The following is a 24,961-nucleotide window of genomic DNA, read 5'->3' on the forward strand; positions in this document are numbered from 1 at the left end:
CTGAGGCAAGGCGCGTAGCCGAGACCTCCGGGAACTCAAGACGAACACAAACATGGATGATCACCGAGTGTTCAAGCGGTGACGTCCAAGTCTTGAGGACGGTCAAAAATGGGGTGTCTACAAGGATCAATTAGCATAATATGGAATAGGGTTATCACACCATGACTCATGCCAAAGGCCATGTGTCCGTCATTATCAAAATTGTCTCAGCTTAGGAACTTAGGTACGAGAAGGGAAGGTCATGAATACATTTGAGCACCCCCGCTCGCCCGATCAAAGATCGGCCTCTACTAATCACGATATGAATCTTATGTATATTATATGCTCTTGTTCTGATTTATTAGGCTAGCATTGCTATGTGATGCGCACACATACAAGTATAGACTAACTTTGCAAGAATTGGAATACTTGATTCATGTTTATTTTGAAAATTGTTTCGAACTATGTACCACTTGAAAAAACAATCGCATATAAACATTTTACTCAAATTATTCCAATTCAAGCAACTAGCCTTTGTCCACAGGCATTCAAACAGTTTATCATTTAAGCACTTAGCCTCATGGAAAGCATGCTAGATATGACAACATTCACATACATGCGATATGATAAAGCGAGTAAAGGCTCACCTAGTACTCCAAGGCAAAATAAACAAAGTTAGAAAAATGCATGATCCCTAACTATGCAAGTTGACTAATGCAACACATGCAAATATGCAATTAATAGGCTTGGCTACTAATATGGCATATGAATCAATTGAAATAGAATGCGGTCTAAGCACATATTCAAAGAAGTATTTAAATGACAATGTAAGTTAGAATGATGAACTAAGTCTCGGTACATGCAATACAAATAGATGCAATCATGAAGTATGCTAATTGAAACATGATGTCCCTAAACTAACCATCATAAGCTAGTAAATAAAAGAGAGAAAAACGTGGGGTTAGAAAACATACACATTATTACATTGCGCTCTCACGAAGGAGAGTTCGAATGAATAAAATAACTAACTAGCTAACTAATTAAAGCTAAGCTAAGCTAATTATTACAAAACGAAATGAATAAAACTAGCTAAGTACTTAACTAATTTATTACAACACCATTGCAATTAAAAGACTTAAGCTAAACAATAGTACTAAGCTAACTCTTCGCCTCCAAAAGCAAGGGATGTTCATGCGCATGCTCGATTTTCACTCGAAAAGCCACTGTTTTTCTTTCGGAGAGCCTCTATTGCACAATAGAACACCAACAATGTTGCCAACTTCCAGAACAGCTCTGCTTGGCCTAAAGAACACACTACTGAATTTTGTATCAGTGGCCAGCCGGCCAGTGATGAAGGCTGCTGGCCACCAGTAATGGCCGGCCGGCCATCAAAGGTGGTCTGTCGGCCACCTACTGGCCATGGAAAGTGGCCTGCCAGCTACTACTGCCCAATTCTCCTTGCTGCAACAGAGGACAAACAGAGCATATACAGAGTATTTCAAGAGTTTGTTTGCACAACTCACCCCTCTTTTCATGAACAAATCAAAGGAGTAGCAATTTTGGTTCACAAACTATCAATGGATGCAATTTCATTGCATGATGACTTATGAAACCAAATGTGCAAATTCAATAAATGCAATGAAAATTAGACTCTCAAAACCACTTTCCTTTCATGAAAGATCAAGAGAAATAGTGACCTTGGAAACTTGAATCATTTCATCACTAATGAGTATGAAATGGTTAACGTCCAATTAAATACAACCAATTATTATCTTGTACCATTTTAGCCTCAATTTTAATTACTCATTTTAATTTACCAATCATTCTTTAATCAATTGAGTCCAAAGGGTGAGTTTAAGTCCTCTAATGGAAAGAAGACTCAAACCAAGAGTTGTTTTAGGCATAAAAGAGATATCATACCGTTGGTAATGAACCCCCTAAGGGATTAAAACATTAAGCATGACACCTCAATCCCATGGTTTAAACAAACAAGTTGTTTGAACCACTTTCAAAGCAAAACAAAAAGCCAAGAAAGAAGGGAGATTGCAGAGTTTATTAATGCTGAAAATGAGTGAGAAAAGCATATATAAATGCTATCAATTCAAAGGAGATGGTGTCTAAGGAGGACTATTACACCAAACTCATGAGGACTATTACACTACAAGCATGCAAAACAAAGCTCAAATACAACTAACAGCCCAAAACAGTGCTAAAACAGTCTAAAACAAGCTCTAAAACAACCTAAAATTAAGCTAAAAATAGCTAGATTAATATGCTAAGACATGGCACAAACTAGGCTAGTAAGTAAGACACAAAGAGGGGAGGCTAACCCCTTCAAATTTGAACATCAAAATATGATTTTAACCACTGAAAAAGCTTTGAAAATTAGTGTTTAAAAGCTTAGAAAAAGATGATGCAAGGGTCCAAAATAAAGTACAAAGAAGGGTAGATCACCCCTCAGCCTTTAATGACCTTATAACCCAAGTTTTAGCCCCAAAAAATAGAAGTTTTACAGCCCAAAATCAATTGGAAAATAACAAGTATAATAGTAGAAAAAGCAAGTAAAGGAACAAAGCATTATACCTCTTGAAGAGGAAATGAAGTCCAAGCTACAAAATCATGCAAACAATACCCTCAAGAGCTCAAACCAAGCTCAAAGACAACTCAGCTCAAAGATAAGAAGATTTGGTTAAGGGTGTATAGGCAAAGGTTAAGGATTTGTAGGCAAAAGTATATGAATTTGCTAGAGAGAGAGAGAGAATTGTAGAGAGAGAGGAAAAATTTTGATCTCAAAATTTTCGAACCTTCAAACATGAGAGGGGGGTCTCCTATATATAGAAAAAATGAATTTCCTACAAGGATATCTAGCTCTACACGTAGGTGAAGATGCATGCATTTGTGCAAACAGCTGGCATAGCTGTCACAAAATATCTGTAAAAGAAACTGGTGGCCAGCCAGCCATCACTGGTGATCGAATTTTCTCTAGATTGATGTTGAGAGACCTTAGATATTATGAAAATATTAGGTGTCCTTTATGCTATAAAATCTTAATATTAGGGACCTTAAAAAAAATTTCCTATTTTTTGTTGCTTCTTTATTAGTTCAGTGAATTATCTTTGTAGTTTTTTATATGAAAGAATTATCTTAATATTTGTTTTATATTTATCTGTTAAGAAAAGTTACTTATCACAATTTTTTTTTTTAAGAAATGTGGAAAAAATGTCAAACACTCATAAATTCAACCAAAATAATATAATAATAAAATTAAAATTTACATCATTAGTTATATAACAAATCAAAAAATAATACATACTATATTATATAATTCTATTACATATATAATAATTTATTTTATTCAATTTTATAAAATAATATTTTTATTTTAAAAAAATTATCAAAATATAAAATTTAAATATACTGCAATAGTCTCCGGGCCTTGCACAGGCTTCTTAAGCTAGTGTGTGTATATATATATATATATATTACAGTATAAGCTTTGGTTAGCGTAATAGCTTTCGCTCAGTTTCTTCCCCAAAACCTCCCCGTTTCTGGTGGTCATTCCTTCCTCCACCGCCGTCCGCCGCCGCCAAACACACCGGTGGCTCTATCCCAAGTTTTACAACAAAGAATCGAAATTCATTCTTTCTATTCGTCCAAACGCTTATCTGTGAGTACTTTCAACACATTCACAACTCCTTATCTTCATTGTTCTTGATTTCATAGAAATGGGTTGGATTGAAATCAATGGATTGGATAGGATTTTTTTTTTAAAATTCTTGTTATATATATATATAGGCTCACACCCCTATGTGTATATAAATTACAGTTCTTGCTTGAAGTTTATTTTGGTTTTGATGAGGGTTTTTGATAAAATTTACCTGAACTAGTTTTTGATGTTAATTTCGTGGTGATTTTAGCCGATTCTTATCAGTGACCTCGAATTTTGATTCTTGGAGTTTGTTTGAGTAGATTTCTCCGTACTTTGAACGGTGATCGATTGAATTTGTGTAGATTTTATTTCGATGAGGGATTTTATGTGGTTTTATCTGAAGTTGTTGTCAGTTGTGTTTTATTTGTGAACGCGGTTGATTCTGATCAGTGACATAAAATGTAGTTTTAGTTTTTTATTAATTGGTTTTGATTTTGATTTTTGTGTGTGCTTGTGTGTGTGTGTTTCCTTCAGTAGATCACTGTATAGATTGTATGGTGATTTGTATGAATTTGCATATCAAAGCTCGTTGCAAATTTGTATGGAAGACCAAAAAGAGAAATGTGGTCGAGGGATGATGATGATGATACTTGAGTATTCAGAAATTGGGACTGAAAGATCTCACTTTTTAACTAATATTCCCCAATTTATGACTACTGAAATTAGGTCTTGCACAATTGGACTGTCTTAATTAGCATTGGGCTACAAATCTATATTAGGCTACTTATTTGAACATTTATGGCGGAGACGTTGAGTGTCTTTCGTATCTGTTGCATGTGGTACTTGTACGTGTCAATGTCAAGCAATTAGACTATTACATTTAATTTAACTTATTCACGTTGTGGTTTCAACTTGAGTAGGCCATCAACGCGAAGATGAATCTAGAAAAGATCTAACAAACTTATGGATTTTGGATATTTATCATTTATGTTATTGTTTTAAAGCAGTTAATGCTATACCCTAAAAGTAAGTTATTTAAAATGCTATGGGCTATGTCAGACTCTATGTAGTGCATGAAAGTACGTATCCATGCATTAGCAGATCCAAATTTTTTTTCTTGGAGGGGCCATGCTAAGTTGTACAAATTGAACTACTTGCTGCTATTTACGGTGTATTTATAATTTTTTTGACTAGTTTATTTCTCTTCATCAAATTTGTTTAAACTATTACTTTACAGTATAAATACCTTTAACTTTTAATAATTTTTCCAACTAGTGAGTGACTTTTCAAATTTATTTGTTCAAAATATTATAATGTCCAATCTCTAGCGTGTAGATGAATATTCCCCATAAAATCTTCATCAAATTGATTAATACACCATTATAGAAAATGTGATAAGCTTGCTACAATTAAGGCTTGGTTTGGTTAGTACTAGATTTAGTAATTATTTGCAGGTTGAGTCCCTAAGAAGCACGGACATGGACATAGGACACAACGATTTTGAAAAAATTATGGCATGAACATGGCGGGAATAGGGAAAAAAAAAAATATTTCTATTTGCTATGTATATAAATATGAATTTAGGGGTATGGATGTAAGATACACCAATGAATATGTGCACGCATTTAAAAAAAAAAAAAAAAAAATTTCACTTTACTCCCTCTTTGTTTCACAATCAGATTCTTAAAATTACAAAAAAAAAAAAAAAAACCACCCAAAAGTGTCTTGAGGCATGTCTTAACACAGGACAGGTGTGTTCATAAAGTGTTCCTCATCTGAATGACATGCTAATGATCAAGAGCATGAGACAGTGGTTCTTTGAATGAAACTATAGACATAACTATTACTCCATCATGTGTTTTGTTTGTGTATAAGTTGTAATAAGTACTAACTACATACTTTTGGAAGCTTTGTGATTGTGTAGAAAGTGCTTATAAGAATTTACGATGGTGAATATTAAATAATAGGAGTTATAAGTTGTTGTGCTTTTGGCGAATGAGGTCATTGTAATAAATTAAAGATTGGGCTCGGACTCCATTCAATGCATGCTGGAAAATATGTTAAATGGATATAAAGGATGTGATGAATAATATGGAAGAAAAATAGGTGAAATTACAATACGTATTTAAGAAACAATTATCTACTCACTTTGGATTGTTAAACTTTCTCTAGTGAGAAGAAATGGGATGACGACGGTTGCATAATGACTTAATGCATCCAGGAGATCAACAAAGAAGATTTAATTGCATTATTGGGGTGTTAGAATAGAAGCTCATTGTTGCTACTCATCCTTTTACCCATGAAACTGCTTTCTTATTTATCTAAAGATATAGTTAAAAATATTATTCTTACAAATTTTATGCCATTAACGCTTGATATTGTTTGATTGATATCTCATTGTAGAATCATTAATTAAATCAATAAGAAGTTGTACCCTGAGGAGAACTTGGAAATCTTTTTCATCCTTTTTTTTTTTATTATGCCTAAACTTTGTGATTAATTGAATTTAAAGTTATATCAGTGTCCCAATTCTTTATATGTTGTGACATTTGCTGCTTGCTTCTTTGGAAATTCTATTTATTATGATTCTTCCATACTTCTTAGTCTTGTCTTGACTTAAGACTAAGAAATATGGACACACTTGTAGGTAGATCTCTAGTGATTGATATGTTATTTTTTATTGGTAAGTAAGCAATTTCATTACCAAAAAAGAAGGATATACGATGATGCACAAAACGTGATCCAAAAGGTTACATGTAGACGTGCAAAAAGCAACAAACTTTCCACCAAGAAGCAATACACGACGACTCAAAAAACATGTAGTATATTCCTAGCATGACACCATAAGTATTTTCCTAAAAAAGATGTGACTGTGAATGAATATGTTGTAATAATCATACTAATCTATTTTATTTCTTTTGCAAATTTGTGTTATGTGATTATGTGGATGTTTGTATCTTTAGTAGTCACATTTTCGTTTGATTGAATTGTCTGGTTACATCTACATTTCTTGTCGTATGCAAATGCAGGAGAGGAGAAAAAGTAGGAGGTTGTGCTATGTCCTAGTTTTCAGCAGTTATTTAAGTGGCATTACTGTGTGCTTCGCAAAGGAAAATAACATTATTTAACTTTGTTTGCCTCCACATTCATAACTGAAGGTTCATATTGTTCACATGATTTTGGGATTTGTGTATTTTGTCCACTTTTGGCTGTCCAAATAGTTTTCTCTCAACTTTCCTTCTTATTTTTCTTTCTGGTTTGAGTTTAAAAACTTATTTAAACAACATTTTAAATTCTAATCTTCAGTTTCCACAGCCATATTGAGAAACTGAGAGTGGAACCAATTTAACATGGCGTTTCCAATATCGATATGAAGCACAATAATAGATCCTTTTTATTAAATAAAATGTTGCTACTAAACATAAAGCCATAGTAAAGAATTGTAGTTATCATCTTGATGGAATCCTTTTGAAAAAAAGTGTTAATGATTTATATTATTATCTCCCATTTTCACTTTATTGTCTTTTTAGTTAATTGTGAGATGAATTAAGTTATTTTAACGTCAGGCAGATGTCAAGTCATGATTTAAGCTGGTGTTTTGGAATAAACAATTGCAATACTGTGTCATCGTTACCAGGTCAGACGAGAAATAGTGTAAAAAGAAGTGCTTCGAATCATTGCTATTTGACTTGGACCTGTTCTAAAAAAGTCATGGTGTTTCTAATTCTTTGTTGACACGTATCAATTTTTCAAAACATTGTCTTAGCTGCTTGATATTAATCTATTCAGCAACTCAGATGACCCATGCAGCTGGAACCTCTCTCTCTCTCTCTCTCCTCTTAGTTATTTTGGTTAGATAATCCAGCTTGTCTAAGGCAACTTAGTAATTTTTGTGTGTGTGAGTGTGTGTGTTTACATGCAAGCGTGGATCTAGTACACTAAACCATTTTCGATCATATTTAGTCCAAAATTCTGGTGGCTCCTCGCCATCATCATTGTTTTGGTACTTTATTATTATGAAGTTCAATAATTTACTTTATGTGTGATATTTGCAGGTATGATTGATTAATATGTATGGCGTTTGGTGCATTGTCTCTCTTATGATTAGCATATGTTGTTGTATAGTTATTAAGTTTTTACTATGGTTAGCAAGATTTAGAGAGGAGATAAATGATATACACATGTTTTTATTGACTTAGAGAAACCAACTGATGGAGTCCTAAAGAGTTATGATGTGTTTTTAGGGACGAGTATATATCATGGGCAATTGAGTGATGAGGGCATAATATCATGGACAACAGTGGCAAGACATCCTTCAACTTTGAAATTGTAGAATTAGAAAAGAATATGAGTATCTTGGCTGTCAAGAGCTTATATCTGCAGTTAACTCATGCATCTGATTCAAACAGGAAAACAGTCACTAGTGCTATGGTGTATTTTCTCATAGTACTTTGTGTACATTCTCTAAAAGACTTTCTATTCAAGTTCAACTGATTATTTTGTTTTCGATTTTCTCATTTCTTTTTCAGAGAAGTTGGACTTTATAAGCTTTGAATTGAATGTTGTGTTTGGATTACAAACAAGCACCCATTGTCACTCTTAAGAAACTGTTCAATAGTAGTTGGTCACAAAAATATTTCTTTTTGTAGTTGTAATGGTGATAAACTATATATATAATTAAATATTTCGTAGCTGCAATTGCCTATTTATTTATCTGCACCTTGGCAGCCTGCTTCTGCGAGTTAGTTAACGTTCTAGTCTGAGTGGCTTGTTGGGCAAATGGCTGGAAGAAGACAAATACCATCAACATTTGAAGGACGGTCGGTCCAGGCCCCAGGGATGATGCGGCACGGTCCATTTCCTGGGTTAGGCCCTGCTGGTCATCACCCCATGGAGTCACTTCCTCCTGCTGAGCATTTGGAGAACAAAATGGCTGTTCAGGTGGCAGAAATGGAACGACTTGCCGGGGAGAACCATAGACTCGCTGCCACTCAGGTGGCCATGAGGCAAGATCTTGCTGTTGCTCAGCAGGAAATTCAAAGAGTCAGAGCACATATAAGAAGCATCCAAACAGAGGCTGACATTCAGATACGGGTTTTACTGGATAAGATTGCCAAAATGGAAGTTGATATTAGAGATGGGGAGAGTGTCAAGAAGGACCTGCACCTGGCACACATGGAGGCACAAAGCTTGGTGACAGCTAGACAAGATCTGACTGTCCAAATTCAACAGGCCACCAAGGAATTGGACAAGGCTCATGCTGATCTTAAAAAACTACCAGAAATGCATGCAGAACTTGATAGTCTCAGACAAGAACATCAGAGGTTACGGTGAGTGAATTAAATTGTTCATCTTCTTCTGTGCTTTTTCCATTATACCCTTAGACATGGTTGAAGTGTTGAAATTGTAGCAATGTTTAAATTTCTGTTGTCATTGTACTGAAATTGGATAATAAAAACTAGATAACTTGTCAACAATCCCCTTCTGCCCCCACCCCATTCCCCCACCAAAGAAAAATGGGACTTACACCTCGTATTGTTGAACCAGTGGGCTGTCTAGTGGGGCGCACTGTCCGTAATAATTCAGGCAGTAGACAGTGGTATGTTCAATGTATCTTTCAGTTGCATAACAATGTTGAAAGATATTGTTAGTGTCCTGACTTTTCCATGACATAGCATGCTGTAATTTGTAACCACAGGGGTTGGAAAGTTGGTTGGTTGACTTGATTTGCTTCTGCATACAAATAGGATCTAATACGTGACACCAACTAAGGATTTTTGTGAGTCTGAAACTAAGTCATCGAGATGGCAAAGCATTGGTTTCCAATTTTGACACCATTCTTATAATTTATGGTTAATCAAGAAACAGTAATACGTTGGTCTCTGAAATTATTTATCATTTGTTGTTTGGGCCAAAAGCACTACTTTCGAGTATGAGAAAGGTTTGAATATGGAGAAAGTGGAGCAAATGCAAGCTATGGAGAAAAACATGATGGGTATGGCAAGAGAAGTGGAAAAGTTGCGTGCTGAGGTGTTGAATGCTGAGAAGAGAGCACGTGGTAAGTTTTCTTGCATATTTCTTGAGATCAACAATTTCTTGCATATTTCTTGAGATCAACAAATTTTCCTTTCACTTTTACTAATAATAGTGTGCTGGATATGCAGCACCAAACCCTTATGGTGGTCCCTACGTGCATCCAGATCCTATATATCCACCTCCTGTGCACGGTGGTGGTGCCTATGTTGATAGCTATGGAAGACCTCATGGTCATATGGGTGTTGGGGTGGCAGGAGAGGGAATGATTCCCTATGCAGCTGGTCCTGGTGATGCTGGCCGTGCACCTGTTCCTACTGCTGGTGGCCCTTCTGCGTGGGGAGGTGTGTATGATGCCCCGCATCCTCGGAGGTGAATGTTCATAAGCTGCCATTAGAGGTTGTCCATAAACTTCCATTCACCGAGCTTTGCTGGTTGTGTAATAGGCATAGTTTAGCCCGGTTATGCTTCATTAAATCTATAATTAGAACCGTTTTCAATAACAATGATTTTCCATTGTGAATTTTCAATACTATCACATATGGTTTAATGTTTATCAGCTACAGAATGCTTAAAATTTATGGTTTGAAAAAGGATATGCTCTAAATTTATGTAGAAGGATAATTGTTGGATTAAGTGTTTTAGTCATCTCTATTTGATTGAGCAATTTAGGAGTATACATATTCAGTAATCGCCATTTACTGAGAGTTTTACAATAGTATGATCAGCTTTTTATCTGACTTCCAACGGTTCTCATATTTTGCAGAATTTGGGATATGTAGGGTGTTCAAGATGTTTAGTGACCTATTGCTCTGCAGTATATGTCTTCAGACAATTGTAGATGTCTAGGGGAAAAAATTCTGGGAACGGGAATGATATTGGAGGGTCGGGTTATCTTCTATTATTGTCAACAGAGTGACAAAACTTACATGGATCATGATGAACTTGTTATGTATTGTGTGTTTGATGTGTTCGTTGACCTTACCCTTTAATTAGAGTAAGTTGTTCGAGTTGGCCTTGAGACAATTCAATGGATGGTGTTGGATCAAACGCTCTCCCGCTGTATCAAAAGTTATAACTGTCAGTGGTGCAGTTTTATTTCCTGGAATGGTACAGTAGCCAGCGCCATGGTTGAGTGACTTGGATCAACTCAGGCCTTAGCCATGGCCAAATGCTGACCCAAACCTAGGCCAACAGTCCCCCTTATTTTTCAGGAATTGGCGGGCCGTAAAAAGAAAATCGGGATTCTTCCCAAACAAAACCAATGGAGGAGTTGCCCTTTAAAGAAAGTGTTTAATGCATTCGCGATCATGGTGACTTCAGTTAGTCCTTTCTCTCACATCTTTTACGAGTGAAACACCTTCTCTCAAGCAGTCCATGCTTTTTTAAGACAGTTGAATCTGTGACTTAGGCCTCGTTTGGGAAGTGGCTATTTTAGTAGGCTATTTTGCTTTTTGGCTATTTTAGTAGGTTATTTTAGTTGTGTGTTTGGGAAGTTGAGTTAAATTTTTAGGTTGATTGTTGTATTGAAAAATGTGTTTGAAATGATGTTTAAATTGAAATTACAAATTTACCCTTCACTTCATTTTTTTTAAAAAATTGAGGAATAGGGGTAATAATGTAATTTAGCAAACCTACAGCCTACACTGTTGGTGGCAGTGTAGGCTGCACTGCTGCAGCAGCCGACCAACAGTCATATTTTTTTTTTTTTTTTTGAAAATCAAGAAAAAGTTTGCTACAGTTAAGCTTTTGGGCTGATTTTCAGTTTTAGGCTATAATAGCCTAAATCTCAGGTTGCCAAACAGCGCCTACTGTGATATCAATTGATGGATCAAGCACTCTCATGTTGTACCCTAGTCTTTTTTAGGATTAGTCATATCAGCGAGTACAAAATCAATAATCCATGATTCTTTCACGAGTTCTAAAGGAGTATTGAACATCATCCCTAGTAAAAATCACTTCGGACTTTGGCTTCGTTTGCCAATTTTCTGTTTTAATCAAAAAAATTAAAAAAATCACTATAAGCTGTCATATCTCTCTATTTATTTTTTTACACATCTTTTTGTAAAAAGTTAAAAAGTTACTAAAATGATATGTTCTCAACAGGGTCAGCCCTGGGCATAGGTCTATTAGGCCATGGCCTAAAGCTTATCAAAATGGATCAAAAAAAGGGCCCCTCCTATTATAATTTAATGTGATATATTAGGTATGTTTTAAGTCCAAAAAACATTAAAAAAGACCTAAATTAACTTAAAATAAATTGACCCATTAAAAAATTGAAAGGCTGATTCAAAAAAATTAATATTGTTATCCATTGAAAATAGACTCAAAAAAAGGGCCCCCTCCTAGTATAGTTTAGTATTATATATTGTATGTTTTAAATCCAAAAAAAAATTAAGGAATGCCCAAATTAACTTAAAATAAATTTACCCATTAAAAATTTGAAAGGACCATAAAAAATAATTAGCATTGTTATCCATTGAAAATGATTTTGTAAAAAAATCAGATTATGCAAGTATGATTGATTTATTTGCTTCTAAAAATGCAAAAAGAGCGAGGATCTAGCAACACTTATTAGTTATTGTAATGTAATGCTAAGTATTTTTTGTGATTTTATCACAAATATTTTTGTCTTTTACCTTCAAATTTGTTTTTTCATTCAATGAAAAAAAAATTAAAGGACCCCAAAAATTTAATAATTAATTATTGATTTTGAACTTTAAAAATCTCAGGACTGGGCCGGGCCGGGCCTGGTTCTCAAGCCTTTTTTTAGCTTAATTTTCATGTATATATATTTTTCTGTGTACATTGATCAAGTGATGCCAAGAAATGTGTGCAATATTTTTAAACGAAGATGAAGATAATGTCACGACTCTATTTTATGGTATCACTACACTACATTTTTCGGCTTTTTGTTTTGTTTATTTTTGGTTTTTATTAGGAGATTTGACATTTGATCCAACCTTTAACCAAAATAAATCAATAAATAACTAAAATTTAAAATTTGCAAGTTTCAAATTTATTTTTATGACTTTGACCACTTTCAATTAAAACAAAAACAAAAGTAAAAATGTTAGAAATATTAAAAATTCTATCAAAAATTTTATCAAATGTCTCATATAACACCCATACGACACATTTGATAAAATTTTTGATAGAATTTTTAGGATTCTAACATTACTCAAACAAAAATGATAAGAAAAGAAAATGAAGTAGACACTAATTATTTCTCTCTCTCCCACTTTATTTTATTTGTAAGGTTAAGAAAATGAATATATGTATATATTTGTCATGAAAAATTATTCTTTTATTTGAATATGTATAAATAATTCTATTTCTTTTCTTATTTTCTTTCTTTTAACAAGTCCAAGATCCAAATAAAATTTTAGTGAAAAATACTAAGAACGAACTTTCGTTTATCTAACAAAAAAACTACATATTCTCAAAAGTGTCTGTACATGCAATTCCTCCTTGTAAGTTATTCATAATATTTTGATTAGATGCATTTTGATGACTTCATCATCCACACATTACAAAAAATTAAGGTTTTAGAAACTAAAATTTAGGGACAAGATTATTTTTTAGGGACCAAATAATTTTGTTATGAAAAGTGTCATTATATTTTTAGCAACAAAAATTAGACAGTCATTATATTATTATCTTTTTGGGACCAATTTTTTGACACCAAATTATTTCGTCGATAAAAATCTATTTATTAGTGACATTTTCAAAATTTTGTCGCTAAATGCCTTGTGTTTGACTTTCGAGACCACCTTTCCGCGACTATCCTCGTAACGATGAAAATTGGTTCCTAAATGTCTTTTGCAATAAAATTTTCACTTTTAGAGATCAAAATATTTAGTTTCTAAAACTCTTATATGTTGTAGTGATATAAAATTGGAAGAAGCAGTGGAAATTTCAACAGTAAATTTTCCATTCATGGGGATCGAAAGAATGATGGGTTGAACCCAATTAAGTGCTTCACCAAGTAACTTAATTATGATTTGTGCAACAACTTCGTGGATGTGATATCTATTAAAATATGTAGAAACTCCACAAACACAACCGCCGCCCGCGCCCCCCCCCCCCCCCCCCCCCCAAAAAAAAAAAAAAAAAAAATTAAGTAAAGAAAAAAACGTATGCCTTAAACGCTGCTTGTAGACACTATTGTCTTGCAAATTCATTTTGGGTTGCCCATTTCTTTTTCTGAACTCTTCATTTTGAAAATTTGAACACGATTCAGTTAGGGGGTGCCACTTGATTCATTTAGCCAACCTTAGTTAACTAGGAATGTTTTGTTTGTTTGTTTGTTTTTTTTTTTGAGAGGAGAAACCCATTTCCACGGAAACTTTTTTGAGGAATAAAGACAACTCCCAGGAAGTTTAGAGAAATTCTATGATTTTTTTTTTGTTCTTTCAAAATTTTAGAATAATATAAACAAACTTGTTAAAAACTCCTAAAAAATGTTGTGAAAGCATTAACGTTTCTCAAAATTTCTATCATTAGGAAAGTAGAGGATTTTTTTTTTAATCTTCTTCCACAACGATACGGAATAATAGTAGATCATTAGTGTGTATGTACACAGATCACTTAAAATATAAGAAACCGATTAAGCAGATTTTCTGCTATTAAATCTCATTTTTCAAGCTTCCATGCTATATGTCTTAGCCTTTTATTAATGATTTTGTTGTATTGTTTATACTGTGATCATCAATAAATTCTCTTTTTCCGATAATAAAAAAATTCTCATTTCCAACAATAACTAATAATTCCTCTAGTATGTTTTATTGAAATTGTGTAGTATTCAACATGAAAGTATTCAATTTTTAAGGTTCTTAATAAATTTTCTTATGAATATCCTATTTCACATTATTTCGCTTGTCATTTTCTTTAAGAGCATCTTTGAACTGGTTAATTTCTTGTCTTTGCAAACAACATATATACAACAAAAGGGAAAAGAGGGTTATAGAGCATTTCAATGACAATTTAGGTGAAGAACTAATAAAATTCCTTATCAAAAGTTGAAAATATCAATAAATTCTTCTCGCAGTTAATTTATAACGGAACTTGATCTAAGTTGAAATGTTACACTTTTAACCTCTCTAATTTATGCTTTTCGTTTTTGAGCTTATAATATTTGATAAAATAAAGTGTTTTTATTCCTCTTCAGGCTAATATCACCCTAGAGACGAAAAGATCGCAAAAAGAGGTAAAAAAGAATGAAAATCCGTGATTGAGTATATCCGCTCGAGTGAAATTTATAATCCGCACAAGCGGATTTCCTTGAACCAATATCCGCCTCTAAGTTGATTTGCTCGAGTGGAATATTTAAACCACACAAGCAGATTTGTCTCATTTTGCTTGTGCACATTTTAACGCAGAATTGGCCGGAGGTGATAAAAAGAGATTTTGGGCACTTGTTTTCGGATTCGAAACCCTAGAGAAGACGGCTAAAAGTTAGAGAAGAAGAACAATCAACAATTCATGGCGTTCTCCTCAACCTTCAAAATATTCAACCTCTCCATGAGCGGCTAAACTTTTTTCTTAGAATTGAGATAAAATTCTAATCAAGTATCATGCAATTTTGTATTTTAATTCTAATTTTTCCTTGAGATTGGATAATCGTTTTTAGATATTTTATTCAAAACAATCTTTTCATTCGATTTATGTGTTCGATTTTTGTGATTGAGAATGCATGGTCATACAATTGTTTTACTTTCTTGTATATATAAACCGTGAGACGAGTCATGTTTTGGGGAGACGAATCGTGCAACAACCCTAATTTAGTGTGGATGATTCGTGCCGACCAAAGATGATTTGTGCTTACATTTTGAACATACTCATCCTCGTGGTGATGTTATCAAGGCTTGTAGCTAAGATGTATCATTATTAGCTGGTCCATTGATTTACTAGAATTGAGTATTTAAATTAGGTGATATGCGATTAGTAGTAGATTCGAGATCCTAAATCTCTCTCCAAATTCGGAACAACTCTTTTTATTTGCAATTAATTTAGTTTTAATTTAAATTCTCATTAGTAAAAATTAATCATCCTCTCTTCAGATTAATTTAGAAATTACAAATCGAATTGATGCAATTTAGTCCAACGTTCTCGTGGTACGATACCTGAACAACCCACCGTTCTACTAAATTAGTGTTTTGTTTAGTTCTTTATTTTTTATTAAAAAATGACCAATCATAACCAAGCAACAAAAAATTGGAAATTACTATTACTGATTTTGGATGACTTGAGGTGTATATTTTTTCCCTCATATATTTCAAGACATAATAATGTTGTTTATATTAGCTTAAACTAATTTTAGAAGAGTCACTACCACAATAAACCAATAATTTATCTTCAAATCTTTGAGAAAAATTCTCATAGATTTACCTCTTATCAATTGATAATTCAAAGGAAGAGGTATGCCATATGGCCGTTACAAAAATATGGAGCTTTAGCTTAGTAACTACCCTAATTAAAAAACATAGGGTGAACAAAAATTATTTATAGAACACGTTGAGTCTCAGAAGATCAAAGAAAGGTTAAAAATAGCTAAAAAAAATCAAAATGAGACCTATCTTAAATTTCTAAATTTCCATCATCCATGCTGCTCCCACATTGTGATGACAAACAGGAGGAGATGTGAAAGAATGAGTAAAAATGACATCACGACGAGGAACATCCCAAGTTTCCACCATTTTCCTTGCAATGTTTTTAGAAATCCTTCTCTACAAGCATTGCAATTGTAACATAGTACGTTCTCTTTGTTCGTCCACAAATCACAATCTCTGTTGTATGGAATCGAGCTATCTAATAACAATTCTTCTTCTTCTTCTTCCTTCCTCCAATAGGTGGCATTTATGTATTCCATGTTACAACTAACTGGTGGTCTGCAACAACCGGCCTTAAAAAAATTTGCCAACACAAGGCCAAAAAAAAAAAAAAAACAAAAAATTAATAATAATTAGCAATTTATAAAAGTTGATTAATTTTCCCACAGAAAAACATATAAAGTTGATAAACATGTTAAGATACACATTATGATCATATGTTACATTGCGTATGATAAAATAGTTCCCACAGAAAATGATCATATATGAAAGAAAAAGCAGTAAAAACTTACAACTTGGGAATGAAATCATAAGATAAAATTTTATTATTTTCATTCAAATTCAGCTCATATCAATATATATATATATATATATATTAACTACCTGGGTAAAATTAATGCAAGTATTTAAAGCCAAAACAAGAGGAACTAATTCCAATAGCCACTAACTATAATTTGTAATTTTTATTTTTCTAGAGAAAACTCATTAAAAATAAAAATAATGATACAAAGTTAGAATTTTTATCTAGAAAATTATTTAGAATTTCAAATTTATGGATCAAATTTATTGTAGATGTAACTCACATACATTGAAATTTAGACACTTTTCTAGGTAAAATTTCAGATGCATGGCATTTTTAATTTTTTTTTTGAAGTAAAGCATTTCACAAACAATCTTAATCTTAAAAAGGTTTTGATATTACTTTTGATCAGCAAAGAAGAGAAACTTTATTGATTAAACTCAATTGTACAAAGATTACTGAGAGACATGTCAATAAATAAAGACAAACTCACAAAGTATCACAGCAAAACTAAACAATGCCAATTAGGTTGACACCTTAGAGCAAGTTCAATTATCTGCTAGCATAAAACTGAAAGTTGGTGAAAATACAAACAAATCAAAACAAAGAAACAAACTGCAAAACAAACAGGCACACAGCCACCCAAAACAGCCACAAAGATCTTAATCTTGTGAAATGAATCAAGAACACAAGTAAATAAAATGAATATAAAGTAACAAACTTGTACAAGAGAAAAAGATTAGCAGTTAAAAAATCCAGTGTTACCTCTATGTAGGACAATTTACTAGTAGTGTAGACATCAGCCTTGAGCTTACGTGATCTAGACACCAAATCCTCACATGTTTTTGAATGATACAAGCAAGATTTGATATTATACCAATTGATTTCATTATGAACTTTCGATTTAAGCCAAACCGATGAACCGGGTACTGTTCGACTTTCCATATTGTAAGCTCCAACAAGGCCAAGTCCCACAGTGAGCATCATGATCAGTGGCACCATAACTAACAGAAGTCCCGGGACCGGAACCTTAGCTCTCATGTACACAACAATGTTGCTAACCAAGAACACGGCGATCAATCCAATGACAATACCGATTTGTAGCTTTGGAAGCTTCAAGAGATCTTCGCAGTCATATTGTTTAATGTAAAGAAGCCATATGAATGAGAACAGAACTGGGAGAGAGAGAAGGAAAGAGAGTATGGTTAATGGAAGGATTACAAATTTGATTTGAATCCCTTTTTGATTACCCATCTGTTTAGTTCCATTGTCTTCTTGTTTGAGCTGACTCTTCTCTTCTGTCACTGTCACTGCAACTACTTCTGCTGGATGATGAGCAGCAAGGTTTGCCATGATTGTACAGAACAAAGGAATACTCTCAAACTGTCTTTAGTGTATAAATATATAAGTATATATATATATATATATAAACTGTCTTCAGTTTGGACTCATGAGAACTATTCGCATGCAAGAGATTACATGTGTAAAAAATTTAGGTAGTGATCTAAAGATGATTTTACTAAGTCAAAATCTTAGTTAAAATTTTCATCTTTTGCCGTTACTTCTCACAGAGAATTTTTAGGGTTGATGGCCGAGAAAGGTGATGCAAAAGACAGGTTGTAGCTGACTAAGTTGGCAGAATTTTTGTTGGAAATTCACGTTTTAAACCCAAGTTAATTATAATTCGCATGAATAAAGATTGATACCACCAATTTTTCATCCCTAAAAAGAGCACTAATTCCACTAATTCCACCGAATGTTTTGCTCATATCATCAATAAAGTTTCTTTTTCTTTGCTGATAAAAAAAAAAAAAAGAGCACTAATTCCACCGAATTATTCATCTCACCTTTCCACTCACCAAACAATTCAATTCATCTTTCCACTCACTTCAAGTTTCATAAATCACAAAGTGGCTCTAAACGTTAGTATAATTTTAGAGTTAAGTTTTTAAGTAAGTATAATTTTTTAAAATTTAATTTTCACTTGTACGGCATTGTGAGACCTTTAATCTTGATATTAGAGTCTAGAAATCAAATGTAGGGAAAAAAAAATTTAAATATGGAAATTCAATGTTTAATGTAAGATATAATAAATGTAAAAAACTTTATACGTCTTGATTACGAAAACAGTATAATTGAAACCACATGACTATCAAATAGTTTAATGGATGCGAGTAAAGAAACTCTAAATATTTGCAGAAATCAAAATATCATGATTATTGAAATATCTAAAGAGTTAAGAGAAATAAAGAAACTTCTCTTAAAAATAAAAAAGAAAATTTTATGAAAAGATTTAGGTTATTGAATAAACTGCAAAAACTGCAAAAGATGAAAAAGATCAAGATGGTAGTGGTACATGCACACCAAAAAATCCTATAGAAGAAATATTCTCAAAAGATATTCAAAAATATTTGAATCTGTATATGGATAATTATGAAAAAGAAAAATCGCTTAAAAATTTTATAAGCGATTCTATTAATCCAACGGAGTTAAAGGAACAGCACTATCATCAGAAATAAAAGCTGAAATATTTGAAATAAACAAAGCACTTGGAACTTTTGGGTTTTTGGGAAATCCTGATTTTATGAATACCTTCAGAGATAAAGAAGAAAAATCTTCTAAGAAAGAAATAAAGTTAGGAAAAACAGGACCATTAAAAACTCATATAAAATATGACTTTATTCTTAAAGATGCAAAAAATGAGCCTGTTAATAGATATGGAATATATTTTGAGCTTAACTGTGTAACTAACATAGAAGAGATTATAGATAATTGGGCTCCAGTAATAAGAATTGGTGTAGCTGGACAAGCTATAGGCGCCAGTGGCCTAAATGCTTTTGTAAAAGCTGCTTTGAGAGGTCAGGCTGCAAAAATTTGGGATACTCTATCAAATAATGATAACATAAGTGTTTAGTGGTTAGGTTTAACTACTGTTGAAGAGACTATCATATTTGTGGTAGATAAATGAGAATTTTGTGGAACAACCCTTAGCCAATTGGGAATTCAAGAAAAAATAGCATTTGCAAATCTAACTAAGATACAAATACATGATATGCGTTATTTTGAAAATTATGCTTGTGAATATAAAAAATAGTTCTATAAACTAGACCTAAAAGATACTATTCATTGGTAAAAACAATTTATAGCCAAACTTTCCAAACCATAGAATGAACTATCTCACAAAGAGTTTGAAAGGCTATTGGAAAATAATCAAATCTGTGATTCTTTAGGTGGACGAATAGCTTTTGTGCGAAAAGTTATAAAGAAATATTGTGCAGAATGACAAGCTATAAAAGATATGAAAAATATATATGGATTATAGCTTCTATTCAAAAATAGAAGGTATGGTAGGAACCTATGGTTACGACAAAAAAAAAAAAAAAAAAAAAAAAAAAAAAAAAAAAAAAAATGGTTAAGAAGAAGAAATTTGTGAAAAAATTAAAAAAAAAAAATTCATAAAAGAAAATTTAATTCTTATAAAGAGAAACCTAAACCTTGGGGTAGATATACTAAAAAAAAGATAAAAAGCCTCCATGTCTAAAAGGAAAATATCTTGAAGAATACAAATGTTGGCTTTGTGGAGAAAAAGGACATTTCACAAAAAAAATGTCCTAACAAACAAATGAAACAAGAAGTTAAATAAATATTATTTTTTGAAGAAAAGTATAAACCAATATAGGGATACGAAATAGAATCTGACAATTAAGTAGAAGAATTCATGTCAAAATATGAATCAAAATCAGAATCTAGTTCTGATGAAAACAATGAACAAAGCTTAGAGGATGCTTTAACTGAAATTATTTTTATGATGAAAATGGATTCAGATAATGAGAATAAAAGGATCATTCCCAAGAAAGGAGAACGTTAATCATTTGAAATTGAAGAATTAAAATTTTCTATAAACGATTGAAAAATGCCAAAAATTGCAATTAAAAAAAATTCAATCTTCAAATCTTGAAATAAACTGAATGTAGAAATTTTTGAAGAAAGAACTTCAATTGCTAATACAGAAGAAACATTTGTACATATACCATTGTTTGATATGAATAAAATCAAACAATATTGTAATAAAAAAATATAATTATATTCATTTAGCGCTTATACAAGTTAGTATATGCCTTTTATTTGCAAGTGGAAAAGACATTCTTGTGTTAATATGTGTCATGGATAATAGATGGCATAACTTTGAAAATTCCTTAATTGGAAGAATTCAAAGTAATTTGTATAATGGACTAATTTGATTCACTGTCAAACTAAATTATTTGTTGGCATTGGAAGATTTTAATCTTAATCGAGTATTAGGATTGAAAATAAAAACTCAAGGTATGCAAGACTTTGATACAAGAAACAAAAATATTGCTATTATTTGCATGCTTATGTATAAAGTGGTTAATACAATTAATCCTCTTACTATACTTGTACCTAAAGTAGAACTATTTGAAAAAATGAGTGCTCACACTTGAAAATTTCAATTCAAAAAGGTTAATATAAAACAATTATCATGGTCTAAGAAATGGGTTCTTAGAGAAACTTCAGATCAAAAAAATCTCGAAAATTTAACAATTTGAGAAGACAAATGTCACACCCCAAATCCGGGCATGACCGGCCGTGTCCCACAGGGACTTAGCCCAAGGCACACGTAAGCCTAAACACGAATCCAATCACATTGAACAACTGAACAATAGTCTAATAAAAAATAACCAAAACTCAATCCAGACATGTCACAATTATAAACGGCAAAATCAACCGTAATAAAAAATCATCCAAACTTATGGGATATAAACAACCCACCTATCAAAAATAATCCTAAATGAACTTCGATAAGAATAAATATAAATATGTACAAACTTGACATAACACTCTAAACTAAAGGAATGCCCTAGAGGTCCATGCAATTGAGTCCCCGCTACGCCATGAGTCCACTCTAAGTCCTTCTAACACCTGGAAGTGATAAAAACTAAGTCAGCTGATAGTTCAGTGAGTAGCAACATGGATAGTAAATACAGTTTTGAAAACAGGGTTCAATTCCAAAATAAGTTATATATCACAGAAACTAGATTGGCATACAGTTTGGTAAATACAATCTGTTTCAAAAAGAAGGTTCCACAAATCAACACTTAAAATACTCATGTCTCGCAAGAACATGATAAACGACAATTTTCACTTAAAACAGATTATAACATGAACACCAATAATTTTCTGGGTACCAAGAAAAACAAATAATCTGCCACACATTTCTCAGGCTATAAGCCCCGTTGGATCCAATACCGAACTAAGAGTCATCCTCAGGGTGGCACCTGGGCCTTTTCTCAAAGACGATCCGATTGAAGGTCACCTAGTTGTTTTTAAAGGTCTGTTCCTTACAATCGTTGAGCACTAGAGTCATCACGGCCCAACCCGGATCTGTTCCCTAGTGGCCAGAGTCACCACACACAGTGGAATAATTTCCCTGGACTAAATACACACATGGTCCCAATAATCAATACACATTAGTTTTGCAAAACATGGTGGTTCATCATTATAAACATGAGACCAAAACAAATAGTTTACAGTATGCCAAGTTCACACATGTTTCAGAAATAATTTGATTCAATTGATAATATAATAATTTATCAAAGCAGTTTAGTCTTGAAACAACAATTTGATTTTCCAACAATTTAGGGTAGGGAAACATTTATAAAAATACGTAGCATGAAACTACTCACCTGGAAACGAAATAATATAATCCTCGAATAGAGTATGAAAGTCCAACTAGTGCCCTGAACCAATATGAAAACTACACGTCACTACTAATTTAAAAATACTAAAGAATACGAACTAAGTAGCCCCAAACTAAAGCGCACTAACACGGCTCAACCCAACTCACCGTCACTCTTAAATATTACCTAAGTTTATGTTCTTCAAGGTCTGAAATCACCCAAGACATAGATTCCGATCGAAACTTAACTAAAAATAACTTTAAGATGAAACAGTGTTTTAAACAAGTTTTCCCAATCTATTCGCTAACTTTGAAAATTACAAAACCCACTCCACGCTATTCGAAAAATTCCAATAACCTCCAGATATGATCTAATATATCCTAAGTTTCAGACCCAATTGGTTTCACTTGATTTGCTTATCAAAATAATTTTCTACAATTTATTATATCCAAACAGGTTGTTTTCTGCAGCACTTTAAAGAAATTGACGGTTCTCTTAATATACACGAGCAATCAATGCAAGGCCAAAAACATACGAAACTAGTCTCGTAACCGGTTCTAATGACACTAATTTGATAATTTTTGGATTTATACCCAAAGAGAACAACAATCCCGAATTTACTGTTTCGGACTGGTTTCCTGGACAGATTTGAATACCTCAATTTATATGGATTTCGATTCCCAAAAATTATGAAAAAATTGAGATATGCAATTAAATGTGTAATTGATCTACTGTAAAAATTTCAGATTAAAATTCACCCGTTTGATATGGTTTCTTGATTTTTAAAGTTAGCGATTATGTGCAGAATTTTTGGACTAAGATTCACACCGATTCTTTATACATGAATTTAACTCCTTAGATTTCTTAACAGCATATATATATATACACAAAATATATACACCTACAATCGCTCCATCAATGAATTAAATAACAATATTATTAGGATAAAGAACAAAGAAAGAAGGGAAGAAAACCTTGGAACCCACACAGCACAACACACCCAAAGCTCTCCTTCTTGGCTACAACAATAATCTTGATGATTGAAAAACCCCTCTCTTTCCTTCATAAACCCATGGCTGCTAGGGCTGCTAGTGTTGTGGAAAACAATTATAACAAGAGTTAGGGTTTGTGTTTATTTTATTTTATACTAGTAGTGGGCACACATAGGTCAAATAAATAGATAAATATACAAAACATAGATGTAAGTTATATACAACTCAAATGGTAAGAGTCTTATATATTAACCTTGTGGTCTAGAGTTCAAGTCACACCCTCCTCTCTCTCCATATATTTTTTTATAATAAATCTTGCCTCTAAATTAAATGCTTTCACCACAAATTTATTTTAGGTTTAAAATTAATTAAAAGATCCTCCAATAATATTTAATTTGCACCTTAGAATTCACCACCAAAATATTTGAGATTGTAATATTATTATTATTTAATTATTTACTTGATTTTTATATTCGGGTTCTCACAACAAAGGTGTTGTTTATCTAGGTGAACTTAGACGAAAATCAATTCTTTTTACTAGATCTAATTTTACAAGTGACTTAGAAAGAACAAAAAACAAAGATAATGCTATCATTGAAGAATTTAGTGCACAAGAATATTGTGTATAAGAAAGTTCAGATGAAGAAATAATAGGATACAAAACAATAAGTATCCCTATTACTAATAAATTTTCATCAAATTTATCGATCAAAGAACACCAAAAGCTAAACATGGTTTCTCTCGATAATTTCTCCATCACTTTAAATGTGAAATTAAAGGAACGAGGATTATTTGGAGAGGAACTCCAAAAAGTAGAAGAAATAATCCAAAAACTAAATGAAGATATGAGTAAAAAATCTCATGAATTTTTTGAAAAAACTATTGAAGTTAGCCATACAAATTCATATGTTATTTAACTTTCTAGGCTATCTTTCGTACACTACTGATGCATTAGTTGACACTAGTGCTTTATATAGTTTGGCAAAACTTGGAGTATTACCTCTAGACAAATAGGCTTTAGCTGAAAATCCAATTGTATTAAAATTGGCAAACGATCAATCAGTAACTATGGAATATGAAAGTTATTATGTTCCTATTATTCTTAATCAAAAAGAATTTATAATGGACAGAATAATTCAATTTTCATTTTTAGATGGAGATTTTTTAGTTGACAATACATTTTTAAAATAAAAAGAAAATAGGCCTTTTCTTCAAGATGAATTATATACTTCTCTTAAAATGTATGAAATTTCATTGCTAAAATTTGCATTTCAAATGTAAATTTGATTTTAACCTTGTTAAAATTACAAAACCAAATTTATGAACACAAATTGAACTTCTCTACACTGCCCAGTGTGGTGATCTTAAAACAATTAATGAAGATAAAAAAAGAAAAAGAAAAAGAAAAAGAAAAAGAAAAAAAAAAAGATTGACAACAACTATTTGAAGATCAAATTAGTAGTGAAAAAAACACTATA

The 24,961-nt window shown here is 32.4% G+C and overlaps 2 protein-coding genes across 3 annotated transcripts; one reads left to right on the plus strand and one right to left on the minus strand.

The window, feature by feature from the left end:
• Nucleotides 1-3,423: 3,423 nt before the first annotated feature.
• Nucleotides 3,424-10,297, plus strand: LOC114283292 (protein FLX-like 4). 2 transcript variants are annotated; one of them, XM_082924515.1, is made up of 5 exons: nucleotides 3,464-3,646; nucleotides 6,658-6,786; nucleotides 8,357-8,958; nucleotides 9,547-9,686; nucleotides 9,793-10,297. In XM_082924515.1, the coding sequence occupies exons 3-5, from the start codon at nucleotides 8,408-8,410 to the stop codon at nucleotides 10,035-10,037; spliced, it is 936 nt and encodes a 311-aa protein (XP_082780641.1). In that variant the 5' UTR covers nucleotides 3,464-3,646; nucleotides 6,658-6,786; nucleotides 8,357-8,407; the 3' UTR covers nucleotides 10,038-10,297. The 2 variants fall into 2 exon arrangements, with proteins under 2 accessions (XP_082780640.1, XP_082780641.1); XM_082924514.1 differs by lacking the exon at nucleotides 6,658-6,786 and having other exon boundaries at nucleotides 3,424-3,646.
• Nucleotides 10,298-16,251: 5,954 nt separating this feature from the next.
• LOC114283291 (tetraspanin-15) lies at nucleotides 16,252-18,145 on the minus strand. Its single transcript, XM_028226109.2, has 2 exons — nucleotides 17,558-18,145; nucleotides 16,252-16,565 (listed from the first exon to the last, which is right to left on the minus strand). Exons 1-2 carry the CDS (start codon nucleotides 18,143-18,145, stop codon nucleotides 16,260-16,262), a joined length of 894 nt encoding a protein of 297 aa, XP_028081910.1. The 3' UTR covers nucleotides 16,252-16,259.
• Between the last annotated feature and the right edge of the window lie 6,816 nt (nucleotides 18,146-24,961).

This window comes from Camellia sinensis, chromosome 4 (assembly GCF_055761805.1).
Source record: "Camellia sinensis isolate YWXY chromosome 4, ASM5576180v1, whole genome shotgun sequence".
NCBI lineage: Eukaryota > Viridiplantae > Streptophyta > Magnoliopsida > Ericales > Theaceae > Camellia > Camellia sinensis.

Bases quoted from the DNA above. Each gene is read 5' to 3' on its own strand.
- LOC114283292 (XM_082924514.1), top strand. From the start codon at position 8,408: ATGGCTGGAAGAAGACAAATACCATCAACATTTGAAGGACGGTCGGTC. The intron at 8,959-9,546 runs GTGAGTGAATTA...TTGGGCCAAAAG, and splicing joins CAAGAACATCAGAGGTTACG to CACTACTTTCGAGTATGAGA. The intron at 9,687-9,792 runs GTAAGTTTTCTT...CTGGATATGCAG, and splicing joins TGCTGAGAAGAGAGCACGTG to CACCAAACCCTTATGGTGGT.
- LOC114283291 (XM_028226109.2), bottom strand. From the start codon at position 18,145: ATGGCAAACCTTGCTGCTCATCATCCAGCAGAAGTAGTTGCAGTGACA. The intron at 16,566-17,557 runs GTAACACTGGAT...AATTTTTTTAAG, and splicing joins GTAAATTGTCCTACATAGAG to GCCGGTTGTTGCAGACCACC.